General features: G+C 36.7%; 1 protein-coding gene across 1 annotated transcript in view; it reads left to right on the forward strand.

The window, feature by feature from the left end:
* PPFIBP2 (PPFIA binding protein 2) overlaps positions 1-16,717 on the forward strand; it is a 105,133-nt gene that overhangs the window by 29,217 nt on the left and 59,199 nt on the right. The window contains exon 3 of the mRNA XM_051622221.1: positions 4,697-4,911. Within this exon, the coding sequence (XP_051478181.1) occupies positions 4,697-4,911 (215 nt within the window). The remainder of the gene's footprint in view (positions 1-4,696; positions 4,912-16,717) is intronic.

Raw genomic sequence — 16,717 nt, forward strand, 5'->3', positions numbered from 1 at the left:
AGTTTGTGATTCATTTGAATTTAAGCAGTAAAAAAGGAGAAGTCTTTACATTAAAATGCTGAGTTGAACTCTGCATTTCTTTACCTAGCATAAAGTGCAGTAATTGTTGCATCCAGAGATGTGGCCAGGAGAATAAGTACCACAATAGCAGCCCATAGCAAACCAGTTTAAAACTAATCTCTCAAAGGAGAAGTGTTTGCATGTATTTGATGGGGAAGTGTGAAGGGTCATGTTCTGTTATTGAGGCACTGAGGTCTGTGGGTAGCTCCTGTTCCAGACAAGGCGAGTTACTCATGGGAGGGCTTTCTAACTTTTCTTGAGTACTCTGGCCCCCATCCAGCAACACAAAGCACTTCTAAGTCCTTGCGTCATATTTCTGACCCCAGTGACTCAAAACTAGTGGAATTTTCTTAGCTGAAAGCTGGAATCTTCAGCACGTGTCAGAATTACGCCGATTTCTCAGCATAAGGGTACAGATATGGTGTGGGGTTCCATTTGTCTTTCTTCCTAATGGTATCAGACATGGGTACTTTCTTCTCTCACTACTGCCTTCTTTTTGAAGTCTAAATACAAATTTTGAATAGTACTGAGATATATATACACACACACACACACACATTCATTAATACTGTCTTTCATGAGTAATGAAACCTCAGTTGAAGTAACCTCAGTAACCTCAGTTGAAAGATCTAAAATTCTGAATCAAATTGAGCCTTTCAATCTCTTCTTCCTTCATTTTAGCTGGTATTAATCAAAGAGATATTTTTCCTTTCAAGTTTTAATGGAACTAGTGCATACAAGAATTTACAGACAGTTCACTTGTAAGTTTATTACATCTTTATTCATAAAAGCAAATACATACTGTGCTATGTGTCTGCTGTTATTGGCTAAGAAAATGTTGAAATACCTTTCTCGTCTTCTGCATTTTAAAATCCTATACTATTTGCCCTCAAAATTAATTCCTAGTCATAAGATGTAGCAGATTTTGTGTGGTTGTAGGTAGTTCAGGGAACATGAGTTTGCCATAAGGATGTCTTGGATGTTTTGCATTTGTTGCATCTCTTTCTGTTAGCCATTTTCCTCCTTCTGGCTTCTTTTTAATTTCTTATTTCATGCTAACTTAAATGCAGGAAAACTTGAGGCAGGGAAGGGAACAGTAAGAAAAAGCCCTCCAAATTCTTAAATGGACTTTGTCTCGATCACTAGATGTCAAGCTGATGTTCTTTCCCAGTAAAAGCACATGACTACCTTCCAAATGTCCCTACACAGGACAGGGTTGTCCTCAATAACCACCTTAGATTACAACTGTGGGAACTCAGCACATGTGCCTTACACATGGACCCAGTTCTTGGCAGTTCTGAGAAGAGAGTAAAATGTGAGACTTTGAGGATGCTGAAAATTCTGCCAGACTGAACAGTTAGTTGAAGAGCTTGGGAAAACTGAAGCGTACATATGGAGTCTCACGAAATAACGAAGCATAAAATTCCTAGCTGGCCCTGCTATGCTCCAGCACTTGAGAATTTTTACCTTTATAGAGCTGAGTTTCTTAAGGCTGACGGTTCTTTCACTTGCCAAGATTAAAGAGTGTGCTTAAATGTTTTTTTTCCTGGTGCATTGATAGAAGCAAATCAGATAAAGGCCAGAATGCGAGTTTCACTGTCATTCAACTTTCCTACAGAATTTAAAATTATTTTCTGTGGAAGGCAGATGTTACCAGTAACATTGTAGTCTTTATCATCTAAGGATGGAGGCAAGATGTGATATGTAGTGAGGCATTGAGACTGGTCAGGGAATATGTCACCAATACTGTCCTCAAGAAGGCAATAGTGCTGTGTATGGTATGGCTGTAGTTATGGCTGTATAATCTACCTAGTACAATTAACTGAACTCCTGAACAATTGTTTTAAATCTGGATTTAGCTTAAAGATTATGGCTTTTATTTTGCAGCTGAAGTATTGGTTGTGGACCTGAAAGTTTATGGGATTTTGTCTGGATTGTGTGGTTTTTTGTTCATTTCTCCCTCTTTTATATATTAAAAGTCTTCATATAAGTAGCATGAAAAATGCTGTAACAGAATGCTCCATTAAGTTTTCCCTATTCCATATCTATTTTAAATTGTCAGTTCACTGAAGGGTTATGAAATAACTGTGGATCCTGTCTGTGTTTCTGGCCTGAGAAATACTTGCTAAGCAAAAAGACAGAAAATTTACATGGAGTTTTACAAAAGAAAGACTAAGAAAACTAGTTTAAAACTCCTAATGTCACAATAACCAAGGAAGCCACATTTTTTAAAAGTGCCATCAATGCTATTTAAGAAGGCAATGTCAGATTTCAGTTTGTGTGCATACCTCTGTTGGAAAGTAAGTTGTGAGCCACTCTGGCTGAATTAAAACATTACGCAGTCTGGAAATCTGCTATTTTTACTTGCTGGAGTTTAATTATAATCTGCATTAGGAAGTACATAAAAAGCAACAACTAAACTGGTGGAAGTAGCTGAGAGTACAGAAGTACACTAGAAAATATCCTGTAGTGGTTAGAATACTCAAGTCCAGCAAAACAGTTAGTTGATCCTCTCATCAGAAGGAAATAATTCAGGAAGACAAGGTGGATTTATGAGGTTGTCTTGTGTAGCAGTCTTTACGGCACCGGATATTGAAGAAACTTTATCCCGGACAGGGTCTTAGCCAGAAATTAAGATGAGATCTCACACTTGAGGTATTAAAATAAACTCATAAGCAACGGAAGTCAACAGGACCAAACAGGAGTTTGAAAAGATCTTAAGAATATATGAAATACATCAGTAGTGAAAATCAGGGTGTTGCTTTGAAACAAAACAAAACACAAGATGCAAAAAACACACATACAAAAAAATCCCAATTAAAAAGACAACAAGCCCTACTACTGAGCCTTGCAAAACTTTAGAATTTCTAGGGATGGTTTTACATTGCTTGAAACATTAAAAAAGCATGTACATCCTGTAGTAGAATACAAACCACATTATTTTTTTCCAAAGATTATTGATCTGACAGAATTCTTTGCAATATTAAAGGTTGATGAAAACCTGGTAATATTATTTAGAATTTTCTTAAGAGCTTTGAGTAAAGTTAAGCATTCACAACATGAGAGACAAAATATTGTCTTGGATCAAAAACAGATTGAGATGGGAAACAGTATTAGGATTAAATTATCTATTAGCATTTTTGTTAAAAGCTAACCTAGAAGGCATTTCAGTGTACTAGGACCTAGAGTATCAGTATATTGAGTTGTAGTCAGAGTTGTATTGAGGTAGTAGTTGTATCTCAGGCTATATGTAAAATGAACCATTGGGCTCAAACATAACTTGTAATGTCTGAATCATGGTAGATAAGTAAGTATAGCAGGCAAAGTAACATTGATTAATGCAAAATGATGTTCATTCGAGAAGAAAATTTGAATTACTTATACATCTGGGTTTCAAATTAGATGCATCTGCTCAAGAAAAAAACTTAGCAAATAATTTTCCAAGGTCCAGTGAAGATTTCTGTTCCTTTTGTAACTAAGATTTAAATAATGTTCAACATGGGAGTAAAACAAACAGTAGTATGGAAAGTATTATAATCCCCTTGTTTAGATCAATGATACAGTCCTCTAAGAAATACTGTATGCTATGTGGATCAAGTATACACCTGTAAAGTATGTTACAAAGTGAAAGGATTGAGAGGAGTACAATGCAAATGATCAAAAGCCTAAAAAAGAAATAATTCCATTAAGTCAAATAAAAGGGGAAAATGTGATTGCTTGTGCCAGAGAGCACAGGAATGAAGACATGATGTGAGTACAATCTATTATGTACGTCATGCAATGAATTGTATACAAAGACTGTAAAAAGTAGAGCAAATAAACATTTTGCACCTGACTAGTTCTTAAAGAAACAAAAGTATATTAAATGAAATCAAGGTCTGAAATTAAAGACTGAGGAAAGATAGCTCATTTTAGTGTGCATCTCATTGAAACACAGGGTAATAAGACAAAAACGTTCAGAGATATTAGAATTCCTATTTTTTTATAGTTCTTCCCTGAAGAGACATACAGTTGTTGCTGTGCCTAATTGTTCTTTAGAAAATAATGTTGGTGCTGGAGGGCTAGCAGGAGGGAGGTGGTGTAATTGAGAGAGCGTTTTGTAATTGAGAGAGCTAGCAAAGTCTCATTAGCCATTTTTGTTGCTTACTTTTTGGGTTTTCTTCTCTATGGGAGGGTTTTAAACCTGCTCGAGGTCACATATTTTTCTAGTTCTGGTAACGCGATCTATTTTCATTTAAGTTTCTTGTCAAAGGAGTGCATTAATCTTTCTTACATTGCTTAACACTGCTCCGTGTGGGGACCTCTAGCTAGCTGAGAAGTTAGTGACATCTCATGGTAACTATCGAAAATTACAGGTGATTTGTGGTAGGGTTTTTTGCTTAATTTAATAGACATTGCAAATGCTTTCTAGGTCACAGTTCTTTTTAAATATGATTGCACATACCTCTCACATTGAATTCTCCAGTGTTCATTTTTTCTCTAGAGACTAACTCAAATATTTCTATGCCTGAAATACTTGTACCTAACAGTTAGCATCTGAAGTCCAAATGTTGTAGTGTGTAGTACCTATATGTTTGTCACTTAACAAAACAATTATATAACGTTATTTTATCTTGTGATTTTTTCTTGGGTTTAGGTACAAAGACAGCTACAGAGTATGCTAATGGTGGTTATGATATTGTGTCACCTGCTCCATCAGTATACTTGGGCCCATTTCAAATTTTGCATCTCCTGGAAGATCTCAAGATGGCATTGGAAATGCTAGAGGATCCTCAAGAGAAAGAAGCATTGCGAAATCAAATTCCAGGGGCCACAGCAGTGTGTATTCGGGAGTGGTTTGAGGAGAACCTGGTGAGTAGTTATTTGTAGCTTTTCCATTTTGTTTGCAAACAACATTGGTTGAAGTATTTTGATACCTCAATTCTATTTATAACTGAAATCTGCCTACTTAGAGCACTGCAGGGGATGGTGAACAATCATAAAAAGCTGAGGATATTACCACTGCTCATCTGCTAATTACCACTGCTTTAGTAATCTGCTGATTACTAAATTATAGGAGTATAAGAAGTTGGTGAAAGACCAAGAGAACGAGGAGATGGGGCACACAGTGTTTGCACTGTTCTCTGTATTGATGAATTCTGCACTCTGTATTGATGAATTCTGCACTTTTTTTTAAAGATGTGCACAGGGAGGGGTAGTACCTAGTTACACAGTGACTGTTATTTAAAAATGGATAGTAATACATTTATTTCTAAACCTTTTTTGTATTTAAAAAAAACACAAATAAATTGTAAGCATGCACACAACTTCCAGGGACTTCAAATTTGCAAGAACTTTCTCCACTAACACATAGCAGTTTCACTTGGAAATGGAGAAAAAATCTGATAAAATTCAGCTTGGTTCAGTGAAATGGAATACATATTTCATAGTTATGTCCCATACCAAAATCTCCTAATTCCAACCCAGAGCTGTGATACATGATGCTTGATACATACAAAAAACGGATAGTTAAGGTAGTAATGCATAGAGAATGAGAACTCTGTAGCTCACTGAATCCATTCACATTGGAAGCCTCAAACGAAGCTTGGTAATTGTTAGTCTGTGAAATATTGGGGTGTCATAAAGAACTCCTGCTCGATTCATGTGTTTTAAACACATCAAGTTTGAAGCAGTTTGCTGATTTATTAAAGACATAATTAACTAGAAATCCGTGAACTGTATATATTTAGGATCAACATCAGCAATACAACAGATAAGCCAGAATAAGGAATGCTAAGGAACACCTACAAATTTCTGAATGCGTCTCTAACTAATTTCAAAAGCTAAAGTCACACAGACATTCAAATGCACGCATTCACAGTTACAGGCACCTTTTTCCTCCCTCTAAGCTGGTTAGAAGCATGAACAGCCTCTTCTGGGGATGTGGGTTCCCCTGTTCACACACCTCTCCTAATGGACAGGTGGGTGCTTTAGTTTCTGTGTGTACCCGTGGAGTTCTCTACTGTCTGCCAACCTGTCGAGTTCACAAAGGCACCCCTGAGGTGTGAGTCCCCAGTTACTGCAACTGAAACGTTACACAGAAAATGCCAGATGCTCTCAAATGGAATTTGCTACAAAGAGTCTCTTCTAAACATGCTCTCTGAAGTGTAGACTAGGAATTCAGTCCAGATATCTGGAATATACTTTAATTATTGTGTTCAAATGAAATGTTACATAACACTATGTCTAATATCAGTAGCAATAATTGTAATAATTGAATTGTAACAAACTTTAGAGTAGATAGTGAACTGATGCTTTTGAAGTTGTTTTTTTTTAGAGCCATTATAAGTCATATTAGAAGGGGATCTTCTTTTGTGGATGTTTAATTCTGCATCTCTTTATTTGGGGTGTCTATGCACCTTCCTTTGAAGCTGGGGGCTGCTCTAGCATGTACTGAATAAACCACTGGTTTTAGAGAATACAGCAACTGCTTAATTTCTAACATTATGCAGGAATAGGTGTGGTTAAAAATATTGCCAGCTTATCCTGACTAGAAATACATTAAAAACTAGAGATACAAAAAGAAATCTGATGTTAATTTAAAAGTAGATAAGCATGCTTCTTTCAAGAAAAGAGTGATACTTTATTTTTTTTCTTCACTTAAGTTGCTTGAAAATTGTGTCAAAAATCATTGCAGCTGCCACCCTTAATCAAGAATACAGTGTGCCTTATGGAAATAATGTGAGTTTGTGTTTTGCTACTGCCCTATATAATCTTTTATGGGAAACCACAGAAGGGGGGGAGGCAGAAAGCTAGTTTAAGATTAGGTCCTGCTGGATAGTATCAAACAACAGTATTTAACAATTAGCATTTGGTTTAAGTAGAAGTATGGAAGAGAAGTCCCAATTATTTTCTTGTGTGCTACTTCTTCCTGAGCAATTATCATAACCTACTACAGCCCTGAAAGCTCTCTGAGGCAGAGTGTGGCCATAGCAGGCATGCTAGTTCTGTTTGTGCCACACAGCACTATTTGGGGTTGCAGGGCAGAGGACAGAAAGTGACTTGACCCTTCTTTGTGTTGGAATATCATCTAGAAACTAGAGCTCAGTTGTACTAGAATGGAAGAAATAACTTCTGCAGAAAATTGTCCCTTGGCCTTATAATTCAGGTAGCTTTACCACTGTGGTAATTGTCACTGAATGTGCTGAGCTACACCCAGTGTTTAAATAAATGACCGTGGAGTTTGGCCTTTTGAGGCACATGGGCTTATTACTGATCAGTCAGGAAGCTTCTGTGCTGATTATAGATACTCCAGCTGGTCTCACTCAAGGTCTCTCTTCCTTCCATTCCATAGTACCAAACTATGGAATTTATCAGACATGAAATGTCACCAAGTTGTTTATTGTGGTTTGTTCAAATTAGTATTTTTTAAAGCACTTTTAGCTGTTACACTCTTCAGTGTCTGCTATAGGTGTGAATGCCAAAGATGGAAAAAATTAGATACAGCTTGAGTGAAAACCTTAGACACTGTGTTTCATACCTGATAGGTGCTCCCTAGCTTACTTCTTCCTCTGATAGCATCTACTTTATTCCTGTTTTTATGGAACCATTGGCTGTGGTTTGGTGTTTCAGAGATTTGGTGGAGTCAGATTTTGTGCTTATCCTTTACAATTGTCTAAGGAAGAGACTCACCTTTTGTGAAACTAAAGGTGTGTTTTTTGAAAAGCCTTTTTTTTTGCATTTCTGTGAACGTATCATGTTCTTGAGGTTACAGTACAACCAAGCACAGTTAACTCTGCTGCCTCTGCTTTGAGATAGATGAAATAGGTTTGACAAAGTTAGGGCTGAATTTGGAAAGATTATGACTATGTATCAGAATGAGGATTTAATAGTTGCTATAACTGCAAAAATCTTTTGACTAAGCTAAAATGGAATAAATCATCATTAATTATAGGCTTCTTACTACTTAAGAACTGTATTAAAAATTTGCCTCAAAGTGAATGTATGGAGTTTTTTACATGCTTTATGACTGTAAATTCTTTGGCCTTAAAAACAGAACAAAAATATTATCATGGAGAGTTCATATTAAAAAAAAATAATAATTGTGCGTAGTTTCAGTGCTTCTTGTTAAATATTTTAGTATTGCTAGTGACCACCAGACATATCACAAAACAGGTAGTAATTTCAGCATTAAAAATTAACTGCTGCAGTAACAACTGACTGTTTGACTCAGTGAGCTATGAGAGAATGTATTTAGTTACACTTTCATTTCATTACTCTAAATTACCTGTGCTGTTGATTGTTTTTGGGGTTTTTTTATTCTATACATCTTTCAGGAGCCCTTTTCTAAGTAAAGAGGAACCCTAGTGTTCTTACAGTGGTCCTAAAAAAATTTTAAACATGTGTGAAAGCCTCATTTCCAGTATCGAAAAATCTGATCTTCCTTTCAGTGGAACGTTTATATTTAAAGCAAGCCACTTTACCATGTATCTTCATATCATGTTCATTCTTGAAAACTCATCAGTATTTTCCTAATTATATTTTTTCTTGGAAGCCTAGTTCTGGTGATCTTTCTAAATGTTCTTGAGAAAACAGGAAGGGGAGAAGAACAGAAGAAACAGTAGAGGAATGTGTGGTAGAGGCAATTTGTAAAATAATGTGAATTGCCTTATGATATATGTTGGTGTTAGTCTCATTTCATGCTCTATGTTACTGTAGTGCTAAACCCAGACTTTTCAGCACAAATAGGATCAATTTCTTAGAGTCTTGGTTGCCATTTGGTCGTGATTAAGGTTCAGAAGAGATTGTTTCCACTGTGTGTTAAAATAAAGGATTTTTTTTGCCTAGTGTCTTCACAGAGACTTGGATTAAAACAGTAAAGCCCAGTTCAGAATTGTTATTTGATGGAGTTCTTTAAGTTTTTAAATTGCTCAAAGTTTTGTTTTAAGCATGTGTTAAAGGGCTTTGCTGAAACATAATCACTGGTCCATTTATTTCACTTTTTTTCTGAAATGCATTTTATGGAGTTATCTGTCCAGAACAGAGGAAGAAAATTACTGCCACACAGGGCACTTCAATATACTGTGACAACATGCTTTTAGAAAAGTATCAACAGTATTTTTCAGCAACAGCTGAGTGGGAAGAGAATGCTTTCTGAGCAATGCCAGATAAAGCCAATGTATTCATCTGCTGGTGGATTTGACTGTGGGACTCAACTGTTGAGAGTCACGACGGAGCTATATATAGCTGAATCTGCCCAGTGCCAAGTGGTATTAACACATGTTAAATTGAGAATGGACCAGTAGAGCCTGCTTGGGACAGTGTAGAAAAGCCATCATTCCATAAGCGTTCGTGTTTATTTTAGCCAACTTGAAACATGAGATGGTATGTTTTCTGAGCAGTAGTTGGAGTTGAAAACTGTATGGACCCAGTCCTTCACTTGTGCTCCAGCACTTTTTCAATGAGTTGATGGTGCAGGGAAGACCTGACCTGGAAGATCTGGTCCTCTGAGTTCCCCAAGCATGTCAGAGCAATTCACAGCACACGAGAAAGACCAGAGAAGTGTCCCTTATATGTGCAGCTGTTTATGAATGCTGAAGAGTGCCTTGGAGATACTGGAAAGAGGGTATATGCAGCTTGCATGGAATGTTTTCTACACCAGGCCTAGTTTTTTAAAAAAATATTTTTAATGATCTGTGGCTCTTTTGTTTGGGAGTCAACTCTGTCATCTCTTGACTGACTGTTCACTGTAGTAGCTGTCAGCAGAGGTAGGAAAGTCTTCTCTGCATGAACTACTAGAAGCTTAAAATAGCTTTGTAGTGAGTAGTGCTGATTTAGATCTCTGTCTTAAAATGACACTGTGTGATTAGTTTTTGGTATTTTCTTTCACCTTGTAATGGTCGTAGAATTGTAGAATCACGTGCTTATGATTTTATTATTATGTCAGTAATGCCTAACAGAGCCACCTTTAAATTGCAGTGACCACAAATGATTCAACAGAATTGTGCTATGACCTTAGGCTTAGAGTACTCACGGAAGAAAGGTGTTATTCCTGTTGTAATAGCAGGGCCTGTATTTTTATATATTAAGTTTTCCAAGGTTTCAAGGTGTTCTACTGACATATTGTGAAGTTTAGCCCTTGAGGGTAATTCTCACCTACGTGGGCTCTCCACACCTTGATATTGTCAAAGGAAACAGAGAACTGCTGTATAGAAGCCATGATTGTATACAGAAATTGCATGTTAGCCTTCAAAAACACTAATACAATTTATTCAGTTCTATTTATCTAAGACTGCTCCAGCTGTTGGCTTCAGTTGCTTCCTTTGCACTAAGTGGCTGGATATCACATTAGTTCATCTTCCCTTCAGTGTGTAGTGTTATGCATGGTGTCCCTTTTTAATTTCACATTAAGATCTGTCACTAGAATTTCCAGCTGCGTTGCTTTTCTCTGATTTAAACGTGATACAGTGTATTAATTTAGCAAACATGAATATTGATGTAAGTGCTATGAAGTATCTGCTTTTTCAAGTGTAGCTAGAGGAAACATCAGAAAATGTTTCATGTAAAGTAAATAACAGACGGATTGGTAAAAGGTAATTATTTTATTAAAAACAATGGTGCTAACAGATAAGGTATAAATGTAATGGTCTTGGGAAGAAGCTGGAGGCAAAATTTTCTTTTTAAAGGTCCTGTGTTGATTCGGTGTATTACTTGAGTGTTAGGGGAATGGCACAAGTTTGAAGTATTTTTTTATAGAAACTTTGATCAAATTTCACAGAATTTGAGTAGGCTGAGCCATTTCGTTTGCTGAATATTATAATTGATTACAAACATAGCAACAACATAATGCAAAACAAAATTACTTCCATCAGTTTTGGACTAGTGTGCTAATAATAGTGGCAAACATACCTGCATTTCATTATAATGCAAAATAAAAATATTTTCAGGTTTTGTGATCTTACAAAAATGGAAAAAATTATACTTATTTTAGACATGTTATGCAACGTGATGGCGTGCTACTCTACTTCATAAGTAGATAACCATGTGCTTTATTTTTCTGAAATAAATGCTTGAGAAGAAAATAATTAAATTTTGTATAACCCTTATCAGAAATAAGGACTTTTAAAGTTTTATCTGCAACTTATTCTGATTTGGTTTTGTTTGGGTTTTGTTTTGGTTTTTTGTTGACTTGTTTTTTTTCACAATTTTGTCTGTTGTGAAATTTAAAAGATAAAATCTGATGTGTTTCATACTGAGAAGATGCAAAATTTAACTGCTAATGTCACGGATGTATGTGCAAATATTTGATGAATGTCCTGTTTTAAATGTTTCTTATACTGATTTACTGCATATTTAGTAATTTGAAACATTTCAGACTGAAAAAAAGCTGATTTATTATAATATATTGTGTGGTAGAATGTAAATATATTTCTTTAAATATTTTCTTTACATATCAGTGACTCTTGCCTGTAGTGACTGGGAGGGAGTGTTCACAGAGATTGTTTTGTTAAGTAGAAAACATTTTTTCATTTTCATGCAAGAACATTGTACTCAAGTTTCTTCTTCTAAATAATTTTCATGTAAAAAATTACAGTTCTTTTAGATCTTGGGCTGGAAAAAGTGTTTCAGCATAGGGCAAGGAATGCTTGAAACTGCCAAGAATGCACAAATGTCTGTGGATGAATTAATGAACAGTAACTTCATCTAAGTATTGGTAATACATTCTTTATGCAAGCCAAGGGAAGAGAGCTTCGTTGTTACTTGAGCAATAACCAGAAAGGACATAGCAGTGCTAGAGATACATGGTATCATACAGCCTGCAGATGGGAATGACTCCAAAGTTCCCAGCACCCGTGTTGAATATTGCCTCCCCTCCCTGAACATGAGATAAGAGTGAGTGTTAACCATGCTGGCTTGCAGCTAATGGCCATCTAAGTCTGATTATTTCATAAATACAGATTTGAGTCAAAGATTTAGGCCATTAGGATTGAGTGCATTTTATGCTGAGAAAGGATTATTTGTTAATGTATCTCCATAACACTACTTCTAGTCTGTTTCCCAGGATCCATATTTATTTTTTTAAATTATCAAAAGGAAATCAAATGTTTTTATATGCATAGTGCAATATTTTTTTTTCTTCCTTTTGTTTCAAGAGTTTAATCGTTCTCTGTCACTTAGGCATTATCAGTTAGTCATGAGAAAGACAAATTATCTTACTGGAAATGCTTCATCTAGATTTCTAAAGCCATTCCTCACCACGTAAGAAGGATTTCTTCCTCCATAGTCTTTTGCACAAATGTCCTGAGTTACATCTTACACAGGTATTCCTGTGCAAGAATATTCTTATAGTTTTTCTTACTTCACTCTGAAGTTCTCACATATTTCTGCAGCATGCGAATGACAGGTGTGTGAATTGGCACGCTGAGGAAATTTTTCCATTTTAAAATCTGATCCTAATCCCTGTGTTTCCAAAGCAGTCCAGACACTAGGATTGGGAAGAGCTTAGAGTAATGGATGTAGGAAAAGTTGATACTAATTCTTGGGAATGAGTATATTTGTTGTTGTATGTGCATACTCAGCTGGACTCTGCGGCTAGGAAGACACATAGTTGGTCATTTCAGTTCTTGGCCTGAAAGGCCATGTATATATTCTTTTAGTGTTTTCAGAAGCTGATGGGTTTTGAAACCAAAATTAACTAGAAGTTATTTCTGAAAAGAAAGAGAGGTGTTATGCTCCAGGGACCTGGACCTGACGATGGAGGCTGAAGAGCTGCTCTCCTTCCTGTTCCCTTGCCCTTTAGCCTCCCAGACAATGCAGTGCCAGCACAAGAACACTATTGTCAGTTTGCATTTGTGCTGCTCTGACAAAATCACTGAAGTCTGTGTTTTAGCACAGATTTAGCTGAATAAAAAATGAAATTACTGAAATGCCAGTAATAAACATGATTTCATAATGTTCATAGGGTCTCAGCTGGATAGGACAAACAGGAGCAGTGGTGGGAAAGCAAACAACCTTGTGCTTTCTGAGGTCCAGGACTGGTAAGAGAAGAGGGAATAGACCAGTCAGGTTTCCTTTCCCCCACTGTTCTAAGAGGATTTGTGTATTTTTTTCTTGCCTCTTAGGTCTGAAATGGAGGCACATGAGAAGTTTAACTGATTGTTTGAAGCATTCCCTTACTTTCAGTTTCAAAGCTGTTACAGGATGTCTTTTTATTTGAAACAGATTTAAAATCTTGTTTGAAATATTTGATGTTCTGATATTAATAGCTGGGTCTTTTTTATGGGTTATGTGTCAGCAGACATTCAAGGAGCTAGCACCTTTGGTGTTCTGCAAATGGAGTTTTTAGTTCTATCAACAGTGGCAGTAGTCATTACAGAAGTAGTGCAATTTTCTATGGAAGCACAGAATTGGCAAATAAATCCTAATGGGTTTTGTAGAGTAATGAACTTAGTTCATTTTAAACATTTTAGTGTCCTACATTGCATTTATATGACCATAATGTGTGTTTTCAGTGACTTTTGAAGACTGCACTGGAGAAAATAAACAATTTGAGGGAGGAAGGGAGCAATAACTAGATCATTCTCTCTCCACGGGCTAACTCTTGAGGGTGGTAGCATTGCAGTGATAGTAAGGAATTGTTCTTTGGTTGTGTTTTAACTCTCTGTTGAACTAGAAGTTAATTCTCAGTGAAGATCTACACATAGATGTGTATTTCCTAAAAATAAAGGAAAAAAAGTACCCAGTGTTGGTAACCCAGCAAAGCAATTCCCAGTTTGCAACATATTTTCCTTATTTTCACACTGCCCAGGGAAACTAACCTGTGTTTTCAGTGAAATGGACGAGTATTGTAAGCAAATCTGGTGCAATTGATTTGCATTCAGTTGGTGTCTGAAACATTTTCGGGCCAAAGCTCAAGCAGGATGTAAAGTTCAGCTTGCAGGTAACAGGCTAAAAGTGAGCATGTGACTGTCTGGAATGCCTGTTGTCAACATTTGTGGCTGATAAGGTGCAAAAAATTCAGACACGTTTACCTTTTAATCAGGAAGAATGACTGTAACAGAATCAGGAGGCCTTTGCATGAAATCCAGGACAAATGACTAGGCAGAAATAAGGTATGTTTGTAATTTTAAATACTTTTAAGAGGAGAAATGGATACTCACCTAACTGCAGACACTGCACTGAGGCACTAATAAGTGGAGTAGTATAGTTTTCCTGTAGTTTTTTTTTAAATTAAAAGCAAAATCATTCAGAGAGGCTGTGTAGTGGAATGTTTTAAGATAGGTGTGTTTTCCTCTTCCCTATATAAGCCCAAAATTAGTCCTAGAGCATGTGTTTTGAAATGGATGAAATGTGGAACTTGAGGCTCCGTAGTGGCTGTGCTATGAGATACTTTTGAGATAGTTTGACATATTTGTTGTTCTCCATAACTAGGTAACTAGTTTTCTGGGGGGAAAATGCCTTAAGGCTGAGAGACTTAATGTTTTAATGTTGATACAATCCCTCTTCAGTCTTCAGTTTGTCAGCCATGACAGAGGCTATGATGCACTGAGAAGTGTCCTGTATTAAGTGCATCTCAGTTTTTATGGTTTTTAAAGAAAAGTGGACTATTGACAATGTAGCTTTCGCCAGATCCTGTGAGCTTTTCAAGAAATAGCTGCTCTCATCAACTTTAAGATAGCATAAAAACTTCTACAACCAGGACACAGTAAGTGTGTTTGTTCTGTGTACAGAGCAACCCAAGTCCTCCTCAGATCTGCCCTGTGACATGGTTCACTTTTGGAAACTGACAATTCTTTTCTCTTGTCATATTTACTGGTGGTTTTAGATATCCTAGCACCTTTAGAAGACACGTAGCACTAACTTCTAAAAAAACCTTTCCTGTTTTTCTTGTCACGTGACTTGAAGTAACAACACGTAATTAATATATGAAGAAAGCTGAAGTCTAAAAAGAGGTCTGTCAGGTCAAAAGGAGCAAGAATGGTTAAAACAATAAAATTCCTTCTTCCTTGTAGAAACTCCTTCATGTAGTTTGGAAGGTAGATAGATGGTGAAGTGGAGCAGAGCCCTCTAAGAACTGCTTTTCAGGGCATTATACAGCTTCAGACTTTGAGTTCTTTGTATATTTCATTAGTAAGATGGACAATTTTCACACTGGCTATTCCAAATTGCTGTTTTACTTTCCTTTAATGCAGGAGTGAGTTTGGCTGTAGAAACTGAAGAAAATGGGAAAATAAGTAAATGTTCTGAGATCGTGACAAAAATCCCATGGGGACAGTTGTGTTTTGTGTTTTATAGGCATTGCCCAAGTAGTTGTCCTTGTGTGTAGAAGAATCAGCTGCCCAGTTTAAGGCCAAAGCCGCTTTTAACTAGTGGGAGACATAACACTGGAAAGTGTTGGGGAAAATTAGAACTTAATCATAACTGCTGTGTGGAGACACTAGAGGACACCACAGTAACAGGCAAAGGAACTTTTTAAAGTTCTTGTCTTGCCAGAGCGTTGCTTTGCATATGCATTTATCCTGGTGTTACAAGTTTGAAAAGTTGCCATGCTGTGAGACTTCAGCTTCGGTGGGAGCAGACAGTCTTAGAAGGGTATCATCATCTTTTGTTAGGATGTAAAATTGCCTCTTTGGCAATAGCAGTATTTATGGGATAATTAACTTATCCACAGGACTGTCCTTGAATTCCTCCTCTTTTATAATGTCTTTTGAGAGGACAGGCAAGTAATTCAAAGAGCAGACTTATTTTTAGGATTAGTCTGAGCCTGAAATAAACTGAGAAGGCTGAGTAGTGTTACGATAAACAGGGAGTAAAACAGAGACAGGAAATAGGGGGTCTTTGGTAATGAGTTCCAGGCACTCTAGAAGCAGAAAGCCAGAGAAAGCATTACTTGAAAATAGTTTCTCGGTGACAGCTTAATAATTTTTAGCTTACTATTCAACATTAAAGCGGAACAGTTTCTGCAGATTTATACTATTCTTGAAAGATCCTTTTTTAAAGATCATTTAGCAAGTTACATTTTTTAAGTTTTCGGAGTTACATTGTTCGTGTTGCTAACTGATCTGCTTTTTAAAAGAACCAGATGTTTGGGGGAGAGTCTGAAGTTTATACAGTTGTGTGTTATATATACATCTGTGAGAAGCATTCGGGATAAGCCTGTGGGACAGAGGCAGAAGATTTGGCTTAAAAATGTGAACACATTCAAGGTTTTAGAAGTTGAGGGTTGAAAGGGGAAGAAGTCACAGCTATATTCTGTAGTACAAAGCAGGGTGCTTGCTTCCAAAGGTTCCTTTTAACCCTGGGAATGTGACTGCTGAGATGGGCCCAAAGCATGGATGGTGAGATTGATATTTACAAGCACTTCACGTGGCTAAAGAGGGTAAGTGGTTTGCTGGGCTTTGTTTTCTCTTTGTGAATGCATTTTAGCAAATCTTAGTCGGAATTCTCAGCTTTGGAAAAGGAAACTTATTGAGTGCCTCAGACATTAAATACTGTAAGTTTCTTCATAAGAAATGAAAAAAGATGTTTTTTTCATGTAGGAGGAGGCGGCTTAGGGATGGGGGAGAGAATCAGCTGTCTTTGTCTTTAAAAATGAAACTCTCGGGAACTGTGAACGAATGGCAATAGATCCTAGCAAGTGCTCCTGCTTTCCTGAGATACAACAAAGCAAATCCCACCT

This window comes from Apus apus, chromosome 5, assembly GCF_020740795.1.
Source record: "Apus apus isolate bApuApu2 chromosome 5, bApuApu2.pri.cur, whole genome shotgun sequence".
NCBI classification, from domain to species: Eukaryota; Metazoa; Chordata; class Aves; order Apodiformes; family Apodidae; genus Apus; species Apus apus.